Source organism: Mya arenaria, chromosome 10, assembly GCF_026914265.1.
Source record: "Mya arenaria isolate MELC-2E11 chromosome 10, ASM2691426v1".
NCBI lineage: Eukaryota > Metazoa > Mollusca > Bivalvia > Myida > Myidae > Mya > Mya arenaria.
Genome location: NC_069131.1, coordinates 22,828,446 through 22,852,459, shown reverse-complemented (window position 1 = coordinate 22,852,459; position 24,014 = coordinate 22,828,446). Strand labels below are relative to the sequence as shown.

At 35.9% G+C, this 24,014-nt stretch overlaps 1 protein-coding gene across 1 annotated transcript; it reads left to right on the top strand.

Annotated features, from left to right (window-relative positions):
• The first annotated feature begins 994 nt into the window (after positions 1 to 994).
• LOC128206765 (zinc finger protein 37-like) lies at positions 995 to 22,819 on the top strand. The gene is made up of 8 exons (XM_052909451.1): positions 995 to 1,031; positions 1,871 to 1,979; positions 4,284 to 4,437; positions 5,311 to 5,709; positions 6,581 to 6,766; positions 7,939 to 8,060; positions 18,031 to 18,127; positions 19,750 to 22,819. The coding sequence occupies exons 2-8, from the start codon at positions 1,893 to 1,895 to the stop codon at positions 20,955 to 20,957; spliced, it is 2,253 nt and encodes a 750-aa protein (XP_052765411.1). The 5' UTR covers positions 995 to 1,031; positions 1,871 to 1,892; the 3' UTR covers positions 20,958 to 22,819.
• The last annotated feature ends 1,195 nt before the right edge of the window (positions 22,820 to 24,014 follow it).

The window sequence follows — 24,014 nt, the reverse complement described above, 5'->3', positions numbered from 1 at the left end:
TATTGCCCTTTGATAAGATACATTAACGGAAGATAACTCTTTGATAAGATACATTAATGGAAGATTGCCCTTTGATAAGATGAATTGACAAAAGATTGCCATGTGATAAGGTATTTCGACAGATGAGTGCCCTTTGGAAAGATACATTGGTAAAAGAGTGTCCTTTGGTAAGATACATTGACAGAAGATTGCCCTTTGATAAGATACATTGGCGGAATATTGTCCTTTGAGAAGATACATTGGTGGAATATTGCCCTTTGATAAGATACATTGGCGGAATATTGCGTTTTGATAAGATACATTTATGGAATATTGGTCTTTGATAAGATAAATTGACGGGATATTTCCTTTGATAAGATACATTGACGGAAGATTGCACTTTATCTAATTAATCTATATTGCATTGTTCAAGTGGAAAAAAATATAATACTGGAAGTTGTAGTGAAAGACGTGTGAGAGAAGAGAGATCAAGAGAAGATGAGCTCCTAATACCGATTATAAATTTAGCTGAAACGTTGGTAAGTCTTAATAAAACGCTCAAATTTCACTGAAGATCAGGACATGATCCTCTTCTGAAAGGTGGTTAAAACCAAATGACAACTTATTTGTACTAAGCAGGTGGAATATTTCTGAAAAGATTTAAACACTGGTCGGCGAAGAGTGAACGCCGAAATAAGTAAGACTCAACATCATCGTCTACATTGCAATTAATACATAGTGGGGAGTCTGGAAGGTGGTTGTTAAACAAGTCGGAATTTAGGTCATTGCAAACGTTTCTAAATTATAAGACAATCATATATCTAGCAAAACATATCGTATTAAATCTTACTGAAAAGCATTAATTATCTACCTGCAAATGAATGAATTTAGGCAGTGATCTACGCCAGGAGTGTGTTTGAAATTTAGATCACTGCGTAGTGTTTTCAACAGCCGTTCCAATTTATTTCTCGAGCCGTTTTGACTAGATTTCCAATTAAACACTCTTCAAAAAGAAGTCGGTAGCTGTAATTTGTAAATGTCTGAATACTCAGGTAAATAGGTTTTATCAGCCAATATCACATGTTTTTATGTTTCATAAATTATTTTGTTACATGACACATTGAACAAGCACACATACTCAAGTTTCAATGCTGGGACATTGCCCCAAAACACATGTGCACAGAAGCTTACCTGGTTCTCGACACAGTAATTTGACTTAGTTTAAAAATTAAGTTATGAAATGATATGTTAAAGAAATTTCATAACCAAATATTGACACTAATTAAGGTTTCGGACAAAAATCTGGTCACTGATACTATCCTTATTAGGACTGACACTGAAGATGTGCCAAAAAGCTGTCGAGTCAAATTTATCTTAGTTTTCTTTTACGAAAGTAATCTTGAAATACTGTGCATTTTCGATAAGCTCAATCCATAACATTAACCATTCTATTCAACACTTGACGTAACAAAAAGAAAACAAGTCAATAATAAACCCATTCCATAGTATTTTTTTTAAAGCCTCAAATGTCACACCGGCATTCACTGTTTTATTCAGCACACACAGGGTACCATTATTCATATATACTGTCTTATGTAAATTTCACAGCCATTGGTAACCTGAAATGTGCTGAATAAAATAGCGAATGCATGGGTCCATTGGGTGATGCATTGTAAACAGTCGATAAGAGTTGTAGTCTGTGCTATTTTTCTTGAACATGGTGAAAGCATTTTGATGGATAAGATGAATGGAAGTTTATATTTGTTATGCCACTGTGAAGATTTCTTGATAAGTAGATGATATTAAACTATGCCTATATTTTAAGATAGCAGAATTGAAAAACAACAAAAGAACTGGTAGCAGTCTAACTCCTACATGGATATTGTTTCAGGATATTCGGGCAATCTGGCAGGATGTTATCAAGTCTTCAAAGTATGAGCAAAGAGCCAGTCTACCAGACCGTACTGAAGGCTGTCCTTAAAGTACAAATCCAACATTTGGTATGACCATACTTACATATGATACATAAGGACTAAGTCACGCAGAAAACTTGACTTATAAATCCTTCATCGAAAATTAAAGTTCAAGGGTAACACAGATATTTAAATGATTAGGGTCAATTTCTTTACTTCAGTGCATGATCTTCCTTGCATGTAGAGTGTTTAATGAGAGTTTGATTTTAATCAGATTGAGATGAAGTTTTACCTATTTTTAGCTCGACTATTCGAAGAATATGGAGAGCTATACTACTCACCCAAGCGTCGGTGTCACCCCTTGGTTAAGGTTTTGCGTGCAAGCACACATAGGTTAATATCTCAGCAACTACTTGAGGTATTGCATTGAGACTTTATACAATGGTACACAACCATTCAACCTACTCAATTAACCAAGTAAGATAACTCTAGTTTGCATTTAATGCAAATAATAGGCCTTGATTATTTGACTTAGAAATTCTGGTTAAGGTTTTACGTGCAAGCACACATGGTTAATATCTCAGCAACTAGTCGAGGTAATGCATTGAGACTTGATACAATGGTACTTAACCTACTTAATTAACCAAGTTAGATAACTCTACTTTGCATTTAATGCCAATAATAGGCCTTTATTATTCGACTTAGAAATTCTGGTTAAGGTTTTGCGTGTAAGCACACATGGTTAATATCTCAGCAACTTCTTGAGTTATTGCATTGAGACTTGATACATTGGTACTCAACCATCCAACCTACTTAATGAACCAAGTTAGATAACTCTAGTTTGTATTTAATTCAAATAATAGGCCTTTACTATTCGACTTAGAAATTCTGGTTAAGGTTTTGCGTGTAAGCACACATAGGTTAATATCTCTGCAACTACTTGTGGTATTGCATTGAGACTTGATACAATGGTACTCAACCATCCAACCCAATTTACTAACCAAGTTAGATAATCTACTTTGCATTTAATGCCAATAATAGGCCTTTATTATTCGACTTAGAAATTCTGGTTAAGGTTTTGCGTGTAAGCACACATGGTTAATATCTCAGCAACTTCTTGAGTTATTGCATTGAGACTTGATACATTGGTACTCAACCATCCAACCTACTTAATGAACCAAGTTAGATAACTCTAGTTTGTATTTAATTCAAATAATAGGCCTTTACTATTCGACTTAGAAATTCTGGTTAAGGTTTTGCGTGTAAGCACACATAGGTTAATATCTCTGCAACTACTTGTGGTATTGCATTGAGACTTGATACAATGGTACTCAACCATCCAACCCAATTTACTAACCAAGTTAGGTAATCTACTTTGCATTTAATGCAAATAATTGCCCTTTGTTATTCGACTTAGAAATTCTGGTTAAGGTTTTGTGTGCAAGCACACATTATTTTAATATCAAAGCAACTACTTGATGTATTGCATTGAGACTCGATACAATGGTACTCAACCATCCAACCTACTTAATTAACCATGTAAGATAACTCTAGTTTCATTTAATGCAAATAATTGCCCTTTATTATTCGACATAGAAATTCTGGTTAAGGTTTTGCTTGTAAGCACACATAGGTTAATTTCTGAGCAACTACTCGATGTATTGAATTGAGACTTTATAGAATGGTATTCAACCACTCAACGTAATTGAATAACCAAGATATATATGACTGTATTTTGCAAATAATTGCCCTTTATTATTAGACTTAAAAAATCTGGTTGAAATTTTCCATGTAACCACATTTATATTACTATCTCAGCACATCATGAATTGCATTGAAATCTAATCTAACAGTGATCCATGCATGTTTGGCCAAAACTTTTCAATCCTTACACTGAAAAGCGACGGAAAAGTCGAGCGCGCTGTCTCTGTGACAGCTCTTGTTTTGTAGTAACTAACCTTCATAAAAATATAATATTATAACTATTTGCATTAGTGGACTTGTTAACTCCTCATCAAGATGATATATAAAAGATTGACCTTGACATTCTCTTGGTCTCTCATAAAAGACACCAGGTCCAAACATCTTAGGTCCCTTATTAAAAGATGAAGCAAAGCTCACTATTTTGTTTCTGTATATTTTGTGTAATGTTTATATCTTTAAGAATTTTTTACTTTTTAAGGAAATTATCTGAATGATAATCACAATAAACTTAATTTTATTTAAGTAAAATCAAGTTCAAATAAGGAATATTTGTAAGCTACTTCAGCTTGTTGCCCTTAAGAGTTTTCGAGAAAATGGAGCCATTACCAGCTTTAATTAGAATCCAGGATGATTAATGTCTGATTATAGCTGTGTTCACAATATTTAAACAAATAACTATAATTTCAGGTAGATCAGCTCGCTAATCACACTAATGAGGAATCCATCATTCTCACAGTCGGAGCATCTGACGGGAGTCTTACCCAGCTGGGGTCCGAATATGGGAAAACATTCCTCAATAATTCCGACGTTAAGGCAAACTTCATACGACACTGCATTAACAGTAAGCAAAATTTATAATGGTCTCTGTTTGTTTTGTTTTCCGATTTATTCAAATGTTTCCTTTATAGCTGGTCATGCATTTCCAGGAAAAAAGTTGAGTTATTGTCATAGCCTTGATGTTGTTGTCATTGACTGGGACCACGTGGGGGTTGCAAAACCATTTACCTTGGCAGTAGCTAAAAAATGTTTTAATAAAACATATTTAATTGATACAACCATGTACAAAGATGATGATAACCCTGACTTTAATAATTGTTGCAGCCTGTCCCTTGTTTGACTGAAAAAAATAACAACTGACAATCACTAGCATTCCCTCCGTGGCTCTCTTGTAAATCTGAAAGAATATTTACTCCAGTAAGCCCAGTTGATAGTGAAAATTACCCAATAATGGAATTTTGTAACCTGCTTGAGTGTATTGCTAAACTGGCATATTTCATTTCTATGGGTTTAGAACAAAAAAAAAGAGTCAAAGGCTATGAATCTCAGTTGACAAGTGCATGTGTATGCGCCCCTGTTGCACATTTCCTTTTATCTATTTTTTTTATTAATCATTAGTATATAAGTAGTGCTTATTGTTTATCATGTTAATGCTTCTTCCAGAAGGCCACATTGAAAATAAGATGTGTGTTATGTTTGTATGTAATGTGATTATTTTGTCTTAATCATGTTACCATCTTTAAATAAACTATTATTGCTCCAGTATCAAAATATTTGCCTTCAAAGGCTTTAGATCAAGGTTAATTATCTTATAATTTTGGTAATTTAAGTAACACCAAACTGCATTATTTCCAATTAAAAGGCCAGTTGTCTGATTTATATGGACTTTCTATTCTGGCTATTTCTGCTAATATTATTTTGACTTGAAAATTATCAGGAAAGAAGGAAAGTGACAGTCAAGCAGAAAGTCAGCTGAGTCAAGGAGAAAGTCAGCTGAGTCAAGCCGAAAGCTCACTGAGTCAAGCGGAAAGCCAGCTCAGTCAAGCAGAAAGCCAAGACAGTCAAGCAGAAAGCCATTTAAGCCAAATTGTAGCTAAGCTTAGTCAGGCAGAAAGTCAAAAGAGCCGAGATGAAAGGGTGGATAATATAGGACCGATGCTTCCTCGCAAACTTCCAGCCCCTCATCGTCGCAAACCATACAGTAACAGAGGCAGAGGAAGACCAAGGAGCAGTAAGCAGGCTATTGTGGTCAGACAGGACTTTAGTGACAACGACACTACAGAGGGTGTGACAGATGATGCCAGCGAGGCTGGGGAAAGCATAACCTCTAAATATGGTAGGTATGTTTGTAAAGTTCGTCTGTTTTGGAATTAAGTATGTTTAAGCTTGAGCGTCTTTGGCAGCAGTAGCTAAAGCCATGAATTTTAAAAACATAATGATAATTTAAATATGACCGTGACTTGTAATTGTCTAGTTACACTCTTTATTTAAAGCTGCACTCTCACAGATATACCATTTTTACAACTTTTTAATTTTTTGTCTAGGAAAGAGAACTTTTTTGCGTAAATATCTGCAAAACAATGATATAAGATTGCTGACAAAAAATCAGAGCGTAGATTTTCATATTTCCGTTAGAAGACTAATGTTTTTACTTTTATGGCATAAACTGTTACTAAGGGTTTAAGTAAAATGCATAAAACATCAATTTTTGAACTTAAATATAAAAAACTGTGATATTAGTTTTTGTCAGCAGTCTTATTCAACTGGTTTTCATGGATTTTTGCAAAAATTGGCTCGTTCCAAGACAAAAAATAAAAAAGTTGTCAAAACGTTCAATTTGTGAGAGTGCAGCTTTAACTGAGAAAAACAAAAAACTTTGTTAATATCATAAATTATGCTTGTCTGTTTTTCAAATAAATGGCCAAGGTTTGTGAAAGTCTGTGTGTAGATGGCATCTTTGATGTTGTTGTTAAGAAACAGTTTAATATCTACTACCATCAAACTTCAGCAAGGTGCAAGTATAATAAGAAACTTATTGAATTTTTTCACATTTTGCACAGAAAAAGCTATGAGTTTGCCTAAAATCAGCCCAAAAGGTTTACTACCTGGTAGATACAAAAGCATAGAGACTGACATACCTCTTGTCAGCAATCAATTTCAGTATTTAATACACATTTAATTTGCTCATGTTCATGTGTATCTTACAGATTTGCCAACAATTGGCATAGAGGGCCTACTGGGTGTCAACCTAAAGACAGAGGTACCTGACACTGATGATACCTCAGTCTCAGAGATGCAGATCAGCCAGCATGAGGAAGATGCAGTGGGAACAAATATATCTAGCAAGGACAAGACAGAGGACGATAACAGTCAGGCGTTTTCTTTTCCACAGGGTAGGCAATAAATATTATTACAATATATATATATATATATCCATTTTACCCTGTGAAAAAATATTGTTACCCTATGGCCACCCTGAAACCATCTCTTGAGATAAAGGATTATATTTCCCCACCCATCTCTTTTGAAAAATTATTATTACCCCATCCATCTCACACACATATTTTTCTTTAAATTCATGTTTACAATACCTGGTATCTATTTGCTTTTTTTGGATCAATTTTATTTGGTAGATACAAGAAAAACATGTCAGGTATTCTAAATAACCCCTCCGTTTGTTGTCCCACTGAAGTTTGTCATTTAGCTATTGGAACTTCTTTCTGTCCATCTCCTGGGTTTCTGATTTGACTGAAGAATGCTTGTGATCAAGAACCTCAAACTTGGTAGGGAGGTTGGTCATGATCAGCAGATGACCCATGATGACTTTGTGGTCAGTAGATAAAAGGTCAAGGTCATTGTGTCTGTTTAAAAGTGAAAACACTTAAACAGTTTTTAATCAATGACTGAAGAACACTTGTGCCAGGCAACTAAACATTTTAGAACGGAAGTTCCTGACCAGCAGATGACCCATGTCAACTTTGAGGTCAGTGTTTCAAAATCTAAATTCACAAAGTTATCAAGCTTTGTTTGAAGGTGTGTGGCTCATGACATTTGTGTTCTTATCTCAAAAATCAAGTTTATACATTTTGTATTTTGTTGTCAATATTAAACAAAAATTCATATCTTAGTCATCACATGATGTTTTAAGTGATAATAGGAACTCAAATCACTTTTACAGATTAAGTCATTTTTAAGATAAATGGGAATTTCTTTAAATATGTATGTCGAATACTTATAAATATCTATCAGCCTAGGCCAACTTGGAGGCATTTGTTACATTCTGTGACAGCTTTTGTTCATTCCTGTAGCAAATATAAGAATAGTGAACTTAAAATCTTAAGTTAAGGTGCTTTCTGAATTATTATCAGAATAGCCACCTGGAACTCACTGGTCACATATTTCTCCTATCTATTGACAGGTGGCAGTTTCCCCAGACAGAAAAACTACTTTTTGTTTTATAAAATCATATTAATGTAAGTAACTTTGCTAAATGAAATAAGATACATAAGAGACGTATGCTTAAGAATTTTCGAACTGGTCACATTTTCCTCCCTTCTAATGACAGATGGCAGTTTCCCAGACTTTGTGAAGCGTGAAGATGGAGCATACGTCTGTGACATCTGCTCTATGAGATTTACTGTGAAGCGTGAGATGATGTTCCACTGTCGTATCCACACTTCACCACAGGTAGAATTCATATATTCACCCATATGAGAAGTGGTCATTTTGTTATATGGTTGTAATTGTTTGTGTCAGTGAGCCTTTATTAAGCTCTGAAAAATATTAATTATGTTCACAAGTGACACAGCCATAAGACCAAAAATGGTTTGGTTATGTTCTGTTTTTTTACAAATTGACTATAAAAATGTTAAGTTTGGCGTCTGTTCAGTAGGTAGGGTCGGGTAACCCGAACCAAATGCATTTTTTTAGGCCTAATTGAAAATATCAGCTTTTATTGTTCAAGAGATGAAAGTATAATAATAATATCTCACTGAAACAAGAAGTTTCTCCTTATCAAGTTCAATATTTATTTGCTAAAGGCCACCGGCCCAAGACAACAAATATGTATATTACAAATGTGCAAAAGCAACAATGGTAACATCGGTTGAACAATTTACAATATAATACAAACACAATTACAAAACAAACAAATGAGAGAAAAATCCCACAAGAAACCAACAAGAGAATGGAAAAAAGAACAAAAAAAAAAAAAAAAAAAAAAAAAAAAAAAAAAAAAAAAACACGAAAGCTAAAGAGTTAAGAAATAAAGAAGTGCAAGTCGGAATACAGATTCGAATGTGTAGCATGCATTAAATACTTTTTCGAAATGAAATAGAAGGGATCTAAAGAGTACACATTGTAATAAAATACTATACACAATACTCTAGCACAGGAAACACCCCTGCAATAACTTGCATCCCGTCTAAGTCATCGAGACGTCACCCACGTAGGTGTGGTTGATCTAGTGGTACCCACCGATACGTCAGGCACACATCTCAAAAGCCCCCGAGATCACAAGTAATTACAGATGTTACACAATTAATATCATTACCGAACAAAAGTACACAAGTTACTGAAGTAAGTATTAATTTTACTTATAACATTTTTACAACGCTTGTAGTAAAGTATTTCTATGTTGCATAGCAAAGTATATATACATAGCAATATCCCTTAACAAATTTTCATTTTTTGTACGCATCAAGATGATACAATTGTTAAAAGTGGCATTTTCATAATATTTCCTTGGTAAATATGTTTTTCTAATATTAGAGTAGAAAGGACATTTGAGCAAAAAATGGTATTCTGTTTCAACAACATTTTTACATAATTTACAAAACCTTTGATCACGATGAATATTAGAGTATCGACCATATTCAATCTCAAGGTTATGTGATGAGCATCGGAAACACGCAAGAGCATTTCTATATTTGCGTATATTGACGCAGTCTAAGTAAATTTCATGGCACAAACTTGATTTAAAACAAGAGTAAAATTTAAGTTTTTCAGAATCTATAATAGAAGAATGCCATTCCTGGCGATACTGGTCATTAAGTGATTGTTTCAACAAAGCAATAAAATGAGATTCATTCAATACTTCTTGGTTATACCAAACGTATCCAAATCCACAACTAAGCAATATATTCTTTACATATGTCACCCAATTCCTATAACCATGTTGGTCTGCCATCATAAGCATACTATAAGCCTTTTTAATATATCTGTCATCTCCTACCTTCAAAATTCTAATCCAGTAATTAATAACCCGCTTTACAGATTCAATATACATAGGAAAACGACCACACTCGCCTAATACAGCAACATTTGTAGTTTTTAGTGGTAAACTCATATAGCGCTTACAGGCATTAATGTGGACTTGTTCTACCACACATAATCGTTCTACACCCCAAATCTCTGAGCCATATAACAATACTGGTGCAACTTTGCTATCATATATCTTAAAAAATGAAGATTTAGATAATTGGCCATACTCATATAGTTTTGACAAAATAGATATTAGAATTCGTTTTGATTTGTTTGCTTGTTCCCCTGCCATTTTTGGTAGAGATAACTGCCTCGTTAAGGTCACGCCGACATATGTAAAACTATTTACAACCTCTATTGATTCACCGCGATAATACCATTTTTCGGCTTTTGATAGTATGCCCCCATTTTTAAAAAACATAATTTTACTCTTTTTGGTGTTAACGAATAGTTTATATTCAACACAAAAGTCACAGAGTGCATTTAATAAACGCTGGAGACCACATGGGGTATCTGCTAGGATAGCAAGATCGTCCGCAAAGAATAAAGAATTTATAAGTGTTCTGTCTGGAAAAAATTGTATTCCGTTGTATTTTGGTGGTTGTATAAGGCTTATAAAGTCATTTATAAACAATATAAAGAGTATAGGAGAGGCCATGCATCCTTGTTTTAAACCTTGGGGACAATCAAAACTGTCTGATATTTCACCTGTTGGAGAGCGAACTCGGGCTTTCACACATTTGTACATTGAAGTAATTGCATAATATAGTCGTCCGGCAATGCCATTTCTTAACAATATATTAAATAGGCGTATTCTATCAACAAAATCGAAAGCTTTTTGAAAATCAACAAATGCCACATAAAGCTTTCTGCCCTTCATAGATAACTGACGTTGTGCCAATGCATATAGAATAAAAGCATTGTCCGTAGTGCGATATCCCTCTCTAAATCCGGCCTGAGATTCGGAAATCTGGTTGTAAATATTTACATAAAAAGTAATACGTTTACATAAAATACTAGTATATATTTTACTTAGTACGTTTAACAACGAAATGCCCCTGTAGTTATCAGTGGAGTTTGTATCACCTTTTTTAAATATAGGGATTATAACAGCTTCGCACCATTGATTCGGGTATACTCCAGTAATAAATATCCTGTTAAAGAGATTACTCAACAATGGAAGGATATGATGTATACTGTGTATGAAGCATTCTGGCACCACACCATCATTTCCGCCACTTTTACCAGTTTTAAGCCCTTTTATGGCTCGAATAATTTCGTCATCTCCAATGCTTGCATTTAAGATTGTGTCTGTTATTTCATTAGTTTCAATGTCTGTTACTTCTGGAAATGTCTTTTCCGTCGTATCAGTGTCTTTAAATAAATTTTCAAAGTGCGTTTTCCACTCTGCAATAGATATATTATTTTCAGTTCGTCGAGTGCTGAATAGACGCTTAAATTTAAACCAGAAAGATTTAGTGTCATTGCAATTATCTATCAAGTCGTTTAGTACAGATTCATTAAAATCTCTTTTTCTTTTGTCACAATGATCTTTATAATCCTTTCTTGCTATTACGTAAGCTTGCAAATTTATATCTGACCTATCTCTCCTAAATTTACGTAACATTTTCTGTTTATGATACTTAAGCGATTTGCATGATTTATCAAACCACTTTGTCTTTCGAGTGTTAGTAAATACAAAAGTACGTTCACAAACTTCACTACATTGTTTCAGTGCGTTTGTAAATAAGTTAACAACGATATCTATGTCCAACTCGTAGTCATTTACTTGCGATTCAAAGGTCACGGTGAACTCGTCATTGAATACAATTTTCAATTCTGTATCAAATAAAAGTTGATGATCAGGATCAAACACATATTTTGTGGACTTTTTTTCTTGTGATGGCTGACTATCATTATATATTTTTCTGTCACGGATACGTATTTTCAATTGCAATGGAAAGTGATGCGATTCCGTTCGGTCACCTATACTGATGTCGTCGATTATATTAACAATGTCATCCGTATATAGGCAGTAGTCCACAACACTACTGCCGTTTTGGTTAATGAATGTAAACTCGCCGATATCCTTATCGTTATGTAGACGCCCGTTTGCAATTCTGATGGCATTGTTTTTACAAAAGTTTATAAGATTAAGGCCAAAAGTGTTTGTACTTTTATCGTTCGAAGTTCTAGGAATGATATGTGAATCATCAATAAAGTCAGCATACGGTTCGGATTCATCGACATAGTTGTCTAAAGTCAAATAGTCTTTACGGAGCCCAGTTCTTGCATTTAGGTCACCCAAAACTAAGAAGTGTGTATTTGTCATGATATTGTAGTTAAGTAATGTATTTTCTAGTAATTCAATACCTTTATAGTCCAATCCCGCGTAAAACGGTGATTGTTCTGGTGGTAAGTATGTAAAACATAATGTGATGTCGTCAATCGTATCCGTCATGGACTTGTCTATTTTTAAAAATACTGCGAAAAGACAATCCCCGTGTATTCTTGTTACGTTTACTTTATGTATCGTTTTGTAAAATATTACTATTCCTGCCATTGCTCTACCATGATCATGCTTTCTAATAGCTGGACAGAAAAAAACGCTATAATCGTTTGAAAATAAAGGAATGTCGCTCTCATGTTCGACCCACGTTTCTAATAGACATATTACATCAAAGCTTGACAAGAACTTTATAAATTCCTCATCAAGTATCTTATTTAATAATCCATCAATGTTCCAGGTGATAATGTGTAGAGATGTTGTGTCTTGGCTTCGGCCTAATTCCTATATATGTTCAATCTGATCTTCGCCATTCTGGTCATTTGTTTCAATAACCGCGTTTGTTTGCATATAATCACTTTCCGTATGTTCTGTCTGATCTTCGCCATCATGCATACTGATAGCCATAACCGCGTCTTGTCGCATGTAATCATTTTCATTATGGATGGCAGGCATTACATTTTCATGCAATGTTCGCCTTGCTTGTTTGTATACTCGTCCCTTCGCGTTATCGTTAATTTGTTCATTATCACACATCTCTCTGATTGAAACATATTTCACGCTTCATGCTCTTTGCGTATAATTTCAATAACTTGCACGTGTTGGGGAGGGATGTGGGTGCAGTAACTATTACATATACTTGTTCAAATAGCTGTAAACTCTTTACATATGAGTGAAAACTAAAAACATTAAATTACTTAAAATAAAAGTTGTGTGAGTATTTTAAAACTATATCTTAATGTTTGCTTCAACCTTGAGGCTAACAGTATTGGTATTGATTTCACTTTAAATCACTTTTTTATTGTTTTTGACAGTCACATATTACATCATAACTGCACTCATATTTCTAAGACAAAGAGACATATCGCTTTAACCAGGCCTGGGACAAAATGAGTTTGGTTTGTGTTCTCCGAGGCTCACAACTGGGCTTCCTCTTTGTGATCTGATTTCCCACTCAACACAAAACTACACTTTCGAATAACACCGTGCCAATGAGAGCGATAAATATGATGTTGTAACAACGTTTTTCTCAGACAGTATAAAATAAATCAGTTTCAACTATCATAACCAACTGTTTGTTCCAGTGTTTGTTTTAGGTATATCCCTGCAAGCATTGTCCAGGGGTGTTCAACATGCCAAGTCACCTCAAACTATTATAACCAGCTATTTGTTCCAGGTATATCCCTGCAAGCATTATCCAGGGGTGTTCAACATGCCAAGTCACCTCAAACTATTATAACCAGCTATCTGTTTCAGGTATATCCCTGCAAGCGTTATCCAGGGGTGTTCAACATGCCAAGTCACCTCAAACTATTATAACCAGCTATCTGTTCCAGGTATATCCCTGCAAGCATTATCCAGGGGTGTTCAACATGCCAAGTCACCTCAAACTATTAAAACCAGCTATTTGTTCCAGGTATATCCCTGCAAGAATTGTCCAGGGGTGTTCAACATGCTAAGTCACCTCAAACTATTATAACCAGCTATTTGTTCCAGGTATATCCCTGCAAGCATTGTCCAGGGGTCTTCAACATGCCAAGTCACCTCAGACTATTATAACCAGCTATTTGTTCCAGGTATATCCCTGCAAGCATTATCCAGGGGTGTTCAACATGCCAAGTCACCTCAGACTATTATAACCAGCTATCTGTTCCAGGTATATCCCTGCAAGCATTGTCCAGGGGTGTTCAACATGCCAAGTCACCTCAGACTATTATAACCAGCTATTTGTTCCAGGTATATCCCTGCAAGCATTGTCCAGGGGTGTTCAACATGCCAAGTCACCTCAAACTATTATAACCAGCTATCTGTTCCAGGTATATCCATGCAAGCATTGTCCAGGGGTGTTCAACATGCTAAGTCACCTCAAACTATTATAACCAGCTATTTGTTCCAGGTATATCCCTGCAAGCATTGTCCAGGGGTGTTCAACATGCCAAGTCACCTCAAACTATTAAACTATTATAACCAGCTATTTGTTCCAGGTATATCCCTGCAAGCATTGTCCAGGGGTGTTCAACATGCCAAGTCACCTCAAACTATTAAACTATTATAACCAGCTATTTGTTCCAGGTATATCCCTGCAAGCATTGTCCAGGGGTGTTCAACATGCCAAGTCACCTCAAACTATTATAACCAGCTATTTGTTCCAGGTATATCCCTGCAAGCATTGTCCAGGGGTGTTCAACATGCCAAGTCACCTCAAACTATTATAACCAGCTATTTGTTCCAGGTATATCCCTGCAAGCATTGTCCAGGGGTGTTCAACATGCCAAGTCACCTCAAACTATTATAACCAGCTATTTGTTCCAGGTATATCCCTGCAAGCATTGTCCGGGGGTGTTCAACATGCCAAGTCACCTCAAACTATTATAACCAGCTATTTGTTCCAGGTATATCCCTGCAAGCATTGTCCAGGGGTGTTCAACATGCTGAGTCACCTCAAACTATTATAACCAGCTATTTGTTCCAGGTATATCCCTGCAAGCATTGTCCAGGGGTGTTCAACATGCCAAGTCACCTCAGACTATTATAACCAGCTATTTGTTCCAGGTATATCCCTGCAAGCATTATCCAGGGGTGTTCAACATGCCAAGTCACCTCAAACTATTATAACCAGCTATTTGTTCCAGGTATATCTCTGCAAGCATTGTCCAGGGGTGTTCAACATGCCAAGTCACCTCAGACTATTATAACCAGCTATTTGTTCCAGGTATATCCCTGCAAGCATTGTCCAGGGTTGTTCAACATGCCAAGTCACCTCAAACTATTATAACCAGCTCTCTGTTCCAGGTATATCCCTGCAAGCATTGTCCAGGGGTGTTCAACATGCTAAGTCACCTCAAACTATTGTAACCAGCTATTTGTTCCAGGTATATCCCTGCAAGCATTGTCCAGGGGTGTTCAACATGCCAAGTCACCTCAAACTATTAAACTATTATAACCAGCTATTTGTTCCAGGTATATCCCTGCAAGCATTGTCCAGGGGTGTTCAACATGCCAAGTCACCTCAAACTATTAAACTATTATAACCAGCTATTTGTTCCAGGTATATCCCTGCAAGCATTGTCCAGGGGTGTTCAACATGCCAAGTCACCTCAAACTATTATAACCAGCTATTTGTTCCAGGTATATCCCTGCAAGCATTGTCCAGGGGTGTTCAACATGCCAAGTCACCTCAAACTATTATAACCAGCTATTTGTTCCAGGTATATCCCTGCAAGCATTGTCCAGGGGTGTTCAACATGCCAAGTCACCTCAAACTATTATAACCAGCTATTTGTTCCAGGTATATCCCTGCAAGCATTGTCCAGGGGTGTTCAACATGCCAAGTCACCTCAAACTATTATAACCAGCTATCTGTTCCAGGTATATCCATGCAAGCATTGTCCAGGGGTGTTCAACATGCTAAGTCACCTCAAACTATTATAACCAGCTATTTGTTCCAGGTATATCCCTGCAAGCATTGTCCAGGGGTGTTCAACATGCCAAGTCACCTCAAACTATTAATTTATTATAACCAGCTATTTGTTCCAGGTATATCCCTGCAAGCATTGTCCAGGGGTGTTCAACATGCCAAGTCACCTCAAACTATTAAACTATTATAACCAGCTATTTGTTCCAGGTATATCCCTGCAAGCATTGTCCAGGGGTGTTCAACATGCCAAGTCACCTCAAACTATTATAACCAGCTATTTGTTCCAGGTATATCCCTGCAAGCATTGTCCAGGGGTGTTCAACATGCCAAGTCACCTCAAACTATTATAACCAGCTATTTGTTCCAGGTATATCCCTGCAAGCATTGTCCAGGGGTGTTCAACATGCCAAGTCACCTCAAACTATTATAACCAGCTATTTGTTCCAGGTATATCCCTGCAAGCATTGTCCGGGGGTGTTCAACATGCCAAGTCACCTCAACATATTATAACCAGCTATTTGTTCCAGGTATATCCCTGCAAGCATTGTCCAGGGGTGTTCAACATGCTGAGTCACCTCAAACTATTATAACCAGCTATTTGTTCCAGGTATATCCCTGCAAGCATTGTCCAGGGGTGTTCAACATGCCAAGTCACCTCAGACTATTATAACCAGCTATTTGTTCCAGGTATATCCCTGCAAGCATTGTCCAGGGGTGTTCAACATGCCAAGTCACCTCAAACTATTATAACCAGCTATTTGTTCCAGGTATATCTCTGCAAGCATTGTCCAGGGGTGTTCAACATGCCAAGTCACCTCAGACTATTATAACCAGCTATTTGTTCCAGGTATATCCCTGCAAGCATTGTCCAGGGTTGTTCAACATGCCAAGTCACCTCAAACTATTATAACCAGCTATCTGTTCCAGGTATATCCCTGCAAGCATTGTCCAGGGGTGTTCAACATGCTAAGTCACCTCAAACTATTGTAACCAGCTATTTGTTCCAGGTATATCCCTGCAAGCATTGTCCAGGGGTGTTCAACATGCCAAGTCACCTCAAACTATTAAACTATTATAACCAGCTATTTGTTCCAGGTATATCCCTGCAAGCATTGTCCAGGGGTGTTCAACATGCCAAGTCACCTCAAACTATTAAACTATTATAACCAGCTATTTGTTCCAGGTATATCCCTGCAAGCATTGTCCAGGGGTGTTCAACATGCCAAGTCACCTCAAACTATTAAACTAGTATAACCAGCTATTTGTTCCAGGTATATCCCTACAAGCATTGTCCAGGGGTGTTCAACATGCCAAGTCACCTCAAACTATTATAACCAGCTATTTGTTCCAGGTATATCCCTGCAAGCATTGTCCAGGGGTGTTCAACATGCCAAGTCACCTCAAACTATTATAACCAGCTATTTGTTTTAGGTATATCCCTGCAAGCATTGTCCAGGGGTGTTCAACATGCCAAGTCACCTCAGACTATTATAACCAGCTATTTGTTCCAGGTATATCCCTGCAAGCATTGTCCAGGGGTGTTCAACATGCCAAGTCACCTCAAACTATTATAACCAGCTATCTGTTCCAGGTATATCCCTGCAAGCATTGTCCAGGGGTGTTCAACATGCCAAGTCACCTCAAACTATTATAACCAACTAATTGTTCCAGGTATATCCCTGCAAGCATTGTCCAGGGGTGTTCAACATGCCAAGTCACCTCAAACTATTATAACCAGCTATTTGTTCCAGGTATATCCCTGCAAGCAATGTCTAGGGGTGTTCAACATGCCAAGTCACCTCAGACTATTAAAACCAGCTATTTGTTCCAGGTATATCCCTGCAAGCAATGTCCAGGGGTGTTCAACATGCCAAGTCACCTCAGACTATTATAACCAGCTATTTGTTCCAGGTATATCCCTGCAAGCAATGTCCAGGGGTGTTCAACATGCCAAGTCACCTCAGACTATTATAACCAGCTATCTGTTCCAGGTATATCCCTGCAAGCATTGTCCAGGGGTGTTCAACATATTAAGTCACCTCAAACTATTATAACTAGCTATCTGTTCCAGGTATATCCCTGCAAGCATTGTCCAGGGGTGTTCAACATATTAAGTCACCTCAAACTATTATAACTAGCTATCTGTTCCAGGTATATCCCTGCAAGCAATGTCCAGGGGTGTTCAACATGCCAAGTCACCTCAAACTATTATAACCAGCTATCTGTTCCAGGTATATCCCTGCAAGCAATGTCCAGGGGTGTTCAACATGCCAAGTCACCTCAAACTATTATAACCAGCTATCTGTTCCAGGTATATCCCTGCAAGCGTTATCCAGGGGTGTTCAACATGCCAAGTCACCTCAAACTATTATAACCAGCTATCTGTTTCAGGTATATCCCTGCAAGCGTTATCCAGGGGTGTTCAACATGCCAAGTCACCTCAAACTATTATAACCAGCTATCTGTTCCAGGTATATCCCTGCAAGCAATGTCCAGGGGTGTTCAACACGCTAGGTCATCTCAAGTCCCATATGTCAATGACTCATGAACCAAAGAGACCTCTACCAGGTATAATCATTGCTATCTTCTTTTTATCTGTGAAATAAAAAGTTTGGAGAAACAGTAATGAAGTTTTCTTTACTTCCTTGTTTTTTTTTCATCAAAGAAAATAAATATAGAAATAAGGCAATACCAAATTGTTTTCATGTTCAATGTCAACCCTTAGTACGAAACCAATCTAAATTGTAGTTATCCTGAAAAAACAAATTAACCCCCGAAAAAAAGCATAATACTCAATGAGTGACATCCTCAGTAGAATATAGACACCAGAGTCTCCTTAGTCCATTCTTGACTATTCTCAATTTTAGATAGATTTCTCCTGCAAAATAGGTTTGGAATAAAACAGAATGATATCAAATGCCAAGAATACTAGTACAAAGTATAAAAGCCTGCAGTTTTCACTTGTGTTTTGTCGAGGAAATTGAAATAACTAGGCAAGCTCTTTGATCACATAAAACGTTGTATCATTTCAATCTGGAAGCCTAAAACGTAATTGTCCACGGATGCTAAACATAGAAACAATTTGGTATGGCCTAAAGGAATGGTATTGTTATAGGCGTGTTGTCGGTGAGCTAAAACTTAGGCCTTGTTCCATATCTCAAAAGGTTTTTGATCTTAAAGACAATAAGATGAGCTTTGGTTTTCACTTGACTGTTTCATTTAGGAAGTCTGTTTTTGACTGAAAGGTTGAGAAATGGTTATAACTTTTCAAAAATAATAAGTTTAAATTTGTAGTTTTGTTTTTCAACTGAAATGATACATTCACAATCCTAAAATGCACACTGTTTTCACAAATATTGGACTCAAATTTAAAAAAAAAATAATTTCAGGCTTCACAAGTATGGTACTAGTATAGATTTGTTAAAATGCTGCCTTATTCTCTTAAAATTCTTCCAAATGATTATCTGGAAGGGTGCTTTTCTTTGTTTGAAATATTCTTTGGTAATATGCATAGCATGTCATATACCGGTAATGGTGTTCAAACTACTTGTTAATTTATGCCCCCTTGACAAACCTGCAAAATTGGTTTACCGGTATATTGTTCTGAATTTTTTTAAACATGATCTTACATAGGTCTGGTTTAAAATCTATATTCAAGGCCTTGACAAAAATGAAATGATCTGAAATATGAACAAGGAATTAAACTTAATAAAGGTGCATTTCTAAGAACTTTTGACAATTTTGGAGTTTTAATGTTAATGTTAAGAGCTGCACCCTCACAAATTGAACGGTTTGACAACTTTTTTTTTTTGTCCTGGAATGAGCCAATTTTTGCGAAAAATCCACGGAAACCAGTTATATGAGACTGTGACAAACAATTAGATTGCAGATTTTTATATTTAAATTGAAAAGTTGATGTTATATGCATTTTTCGTAAACTGTTAGTAACGGTTTAAGCCATAAAACATTAATTTTTGAACGGAAATATTGAAGTCGGCGATCTGTTTTTTTGTCAACAATCTTTAATCATTAGTTAGCAAATATTCAAGCAAATATTTGCTCTTTCCAAGACAAAAAATAAAACAGTTGTAAAAACAGTACATGTTTGAGAGTGCAGCTTTAATGTTAAAAATTATTCAATGTATGGATGTAAAGTATATTGAGGGATACATTTCATTGTATATTTCCAGAATACCCCAACATGATCAGAGAGGATGGTCAATTTAAATGCATTCTCTGTGGTTATAAACACAAGAAGAAACACCAGCTGGACCGCCACTTTCGCACTCACACCGGAGAAAGACCTTACATATGTGATACATGCGGAAACAGCTTTAACCAGCGCTTTGAGCTCACCAGGCACATGCTCTTACATTCCGATAGGAAAGATTTCAAGTGTGACATATGCGGTAACGAGTTCCGACGAAAAGAGCACCTCACCCGACATCTTATGCGACACAGTGGGGAACGACCGTTTCAGTGTGAGGAATGTGGAATGAGCTTTACCGAAAAGTCCACACTAAACATGCACATGAAAATTCATTCCGGCAATGCTCCGCATAAATGCAACAAGTGTGGCCATGCATTTAAGGCTCGGTATGAACTGACAACGCACATGAGTGTTCATACAGGGCTCAAGCCGTTTCCTTGCCAGTATTGTTCGAAGACATTCAGAATCAAGCGAGGGCTTATCTCCCACATGACAAATAAGCATAAGGACAAATCTGAGGACATTCCTGTAGTTGCAACAAGCCCAGTGGATGATAAAACTGTTGAAGTGGCTCCAGATACTGAGAAATCTCCTGTCACTCCTCATGGACCTACACTGTCAGAATTAGTCAAAAATGAATTAGCTCAGAGGATAGGAAATGAAATAATGAATAAACCCAGCTTTGGTGTAGGCCAATCCAACATGGATTTAAGTGCACCAAACATTGATATGGGTTCGCCAATCATTGGAAAATGTGAGGCCAACATTAGAACTGAAAATGCATTAAGTCAGATAAAGCCACCTAGTGGTACGAATTTGATTCAATCAACTGAGGACAATAAAAACTTCATCGTACTTGTACCAAATATAAACAGCGGACACGCTCAGTTCACAAGCATTGCAAACAATGGATTGAACTCATTTTCTCCAAGTATTGATGGAACAGTTTCCCAGTCAGTGCAAGGTGCAGGTGTGGGTCTAAGTCACTTGACATCTTTTGCTTCAAATGTGAACACGGCATTTACTGCACTGACCAAAAGCGAGCACAATCTTGTCACACCAACACGAAGTAGTCAATCTGCATTTCAAAGTCTTACTGAGGGTTCTACACCATTGGCGGATTATTCCGAAATAGTTCTGAAACAAGAAAGGATTTCACCTACCTTTGACTTGGAGTCAAAAAAGTAGAAATTTGCTTGGGGAAAAGTCATTGTTTTGATAAACATTATTTTGTTAAAGTTGTCAGATGGTTAAATATCGAAAACAAATATTATTGACTGAATTGTGAACAAAGTTTTTATGACAATGATAAAAGGTCATTAAGATGCACATCAGAGTTATATTGATTATAATTATCTAATAATTGTGACAGAAAATTATAACCTAAAAAACTTTGATAATATTTCTCAAAATTGAATGTTTAAATTAACAAAATTATGTTTATATATTTATATGCGGATTGTTTTTTTTGGTGTTTGTTCATAAAACTAAGTAAAAAAAGTTGGAAAAGATTATTGCAAGCATAGATTCTATGATGGAGTCTCTTCAATTTTGGCGTTTTATATATACATGTACTTTGTTATTCACTCAGTCATAATTGTTATTATGTCTGGATTGATTTTGCTTTGTAAGGTGCTGATTATAGACATAAAATATTTATTATTTGAAAAATATGACTTGATGAATTAAAGTATATATATTAAGAATCAGATAATAAACAATTGTATTAGGTGATAGCCGCGGTCAATAATGATTTTGTGGTCAATATGAGCTGCATTTTCACAGCTAAAAAGTAAATAACTGTTTCTTTACATGATACAGCATGATACATTATGATGATAAATTGTTTCCGGACTATAAAAAGGCAGGTCAATAGGGCATTTTATTTTGTTTACGAAAAATGATTTTCGTCCAATCATGGACGGTTTATTTATATATCATGTAATTATCTGAATTATTTGTAGCCTGTCTGTTTTGATAGAAAGTAGTTGTTTTTAGGTCTTGACTGCAGTATTTGAATGATTTCGGAGCTGTAATTTGTTAGGATTCTCCATTTTTACGCCATTTTGTAAAAAAGATCTGTTAATGGTTGTACTGTATAAGAAGAAAAAAAAGATCAGAATTGGACAGAAAGTAGCCAAAATGTATGCATTTTCGCGTGCAATATGTATATCTAAAATCCATTTGATATATATGTTTATGACGTAACATTTCATTAGAAACTGAAACTGCCCTTTCCTTACAAAATTCTCCTTTGGAAGGGCCCAAGCCCCATTCATCATGAGTGGAATAACAGCCCTCTATTCTGTGATTCAGCCACTATGGAATCATGTGATTCAGCCACTATGGAATCATGTGATTCAGCCACTATGGAATCATGTGATTCAGCCACTATGGAATCAAAGATTTTGGAACATAACATATTTGGTAAACTATATATTTTTGATTACTTTGTAAACTATATTTATTATGAAAATGGCAAAGAGCTATTCCATTTAAGCATGTTAATTTTTTTATAACGCCCGGGGGTAAGGGGGTAAAGTTATAAAATATACCACCCCTGTACAAAAGCAAATTTTGACCCTGAAAAAAAAAAGAAACCCACCCATATATACTATAATTGCCTTTTCCCCTCGGCTTATAAGTTTTCCTGGAAATATGTCAAAGGAAATATTATGACCATTGCAGAACATGGAACTCCAAACAAAAGCTTATTTAACCTTCTGCTTAGTTATTATTATTTTTAAAATATAAATAAATTTGTATGCAATTTATTCTTACATTGGATTATTGATTTATTTGATTGTTTGACAGTATTTATAATTCAACTGTGGCGATCAATTTTATTGTTGCCAGTGTATTTATACCATACAGTAACATTAATGTGTTCTTTATATTTTTTTATTATGTACATGTTATAAAACCATTTGCATTTTTGCAAGTCTATTTGATACTATTGTTTCTTTATATACATTCCATTACATAAAAACAGTTTTGTATGCCTAAAAGTGTGTATTTACTCATGTTGCGTTTCAGTAATTAAAACGATAGCCAAAAATCTACTTTGGACTTTGGACTTTGTTTCAAATCCTTATTTATTTTACAAACTGTGAAGAAATTTACATTATCTTATTCTAAGTCACTGTTGTTTGTACGATGTACGAAATCAAGTTCTCTTGGCAAATTGGTTCCAATTAAATGTAATCTTGTAAGAAAACATTTAAATGAACATAATAGAAAAGCTTAAAATCGATAAAATAATTTGTATGAAACAGTATATAGTTGGCTGTTAAAAGCAAGCAAAGTTACAATTTTCCTTAAGTTTTAGAAAACATTTATCAGAAACAAACCCTTGTCCAGCACCAGAAATAATAAAAGAGGCTTCAACTCAAAGGTCATGTCTTGAATAAAAATGGATAACACATTTCTGATCTGTTACAAATGTCGCTCTCTCTAGGCACTTTCTGTCATGTTTACAGCAATGGATTAATTAACATTCTAAACGATCATTTCTACTTTTTTCCAAACTATGCATGCGAAAAGGATGCTCAGGCATTGTACCATGCTTTTGCTTTAACGGAAGCTACGTCGCTCGATACCAAACGCATACGTGTAGCAAGGACCTTAACTTTGGCTTTAATAAGTTATGCCTCTTGGGACTGAAGGACACCTAGACGAACGAAGGAATCCGCTTGTGGTACTCTTGTTTATCTTTTAGACTGGATAATACACAGAAAATACGGTATATCTCCGAAATCTTACTCAGTAAACCATAAGCATAGGACTTAGGTAATATGTGGCTATGCTACGCTCAATCCGCCCGTTCTTTTCATTAAGATTTTACTTCAAATCATTTAACTGTTAAATAATGAACTATCTTGTTAAAACCAAAACTAGATGGAAATATGCTCAGGGAAATTATTCAACACCTGTTTTTTAAGCATTTTATTTTGATATGAAAAGCACAGATAAGTGATTAGAACAGGGGCCAAGTTAATTGGTCGTTGGTCCGTTTTTCTGTATTCCAATTGACCTCAGCCATCTGGAATAACGCAATTCTAGTCGACCAAAGAAAGATTAATCTATCATCTAACCATAAATCCTTGTCCCGGTCATTGCACTGCACGTGCTCGCAAAAGTCAGCATTTAAGAAATATAACACTCTACTGAGGGTCATATGACATAATAAGGACCGGCCAGTCAGCCACCGAAAGTGTATATGGACCGAGGCTTAAGCCGAGGGGC

Excerpts from the sequence above, each read along its gene's own strand:
- LOC128206765 (XM_052909451.1), top strand. The coding sequence starts at position 1,893 with ATGTTATCAAGTCTTCAAAGTATGAGCAAAGAGCCAGTCTACCAGACC. Across the intron at positions 6,767-7,938 it reads GGCGTTTTCTTTTCCACAGG|ATGGCAGTTTCCCAGACTTT; the intron begins GTAGGCAATAAA and ends TTCTAATGACAG. Across the intron at positions 8,061-18,030 it reads GTATCCACACTTCACCACAG|GTATATCCCTGCAAGCAATG; the intron begins GTAGAATTCATA and ends TATCTGTTCCAG.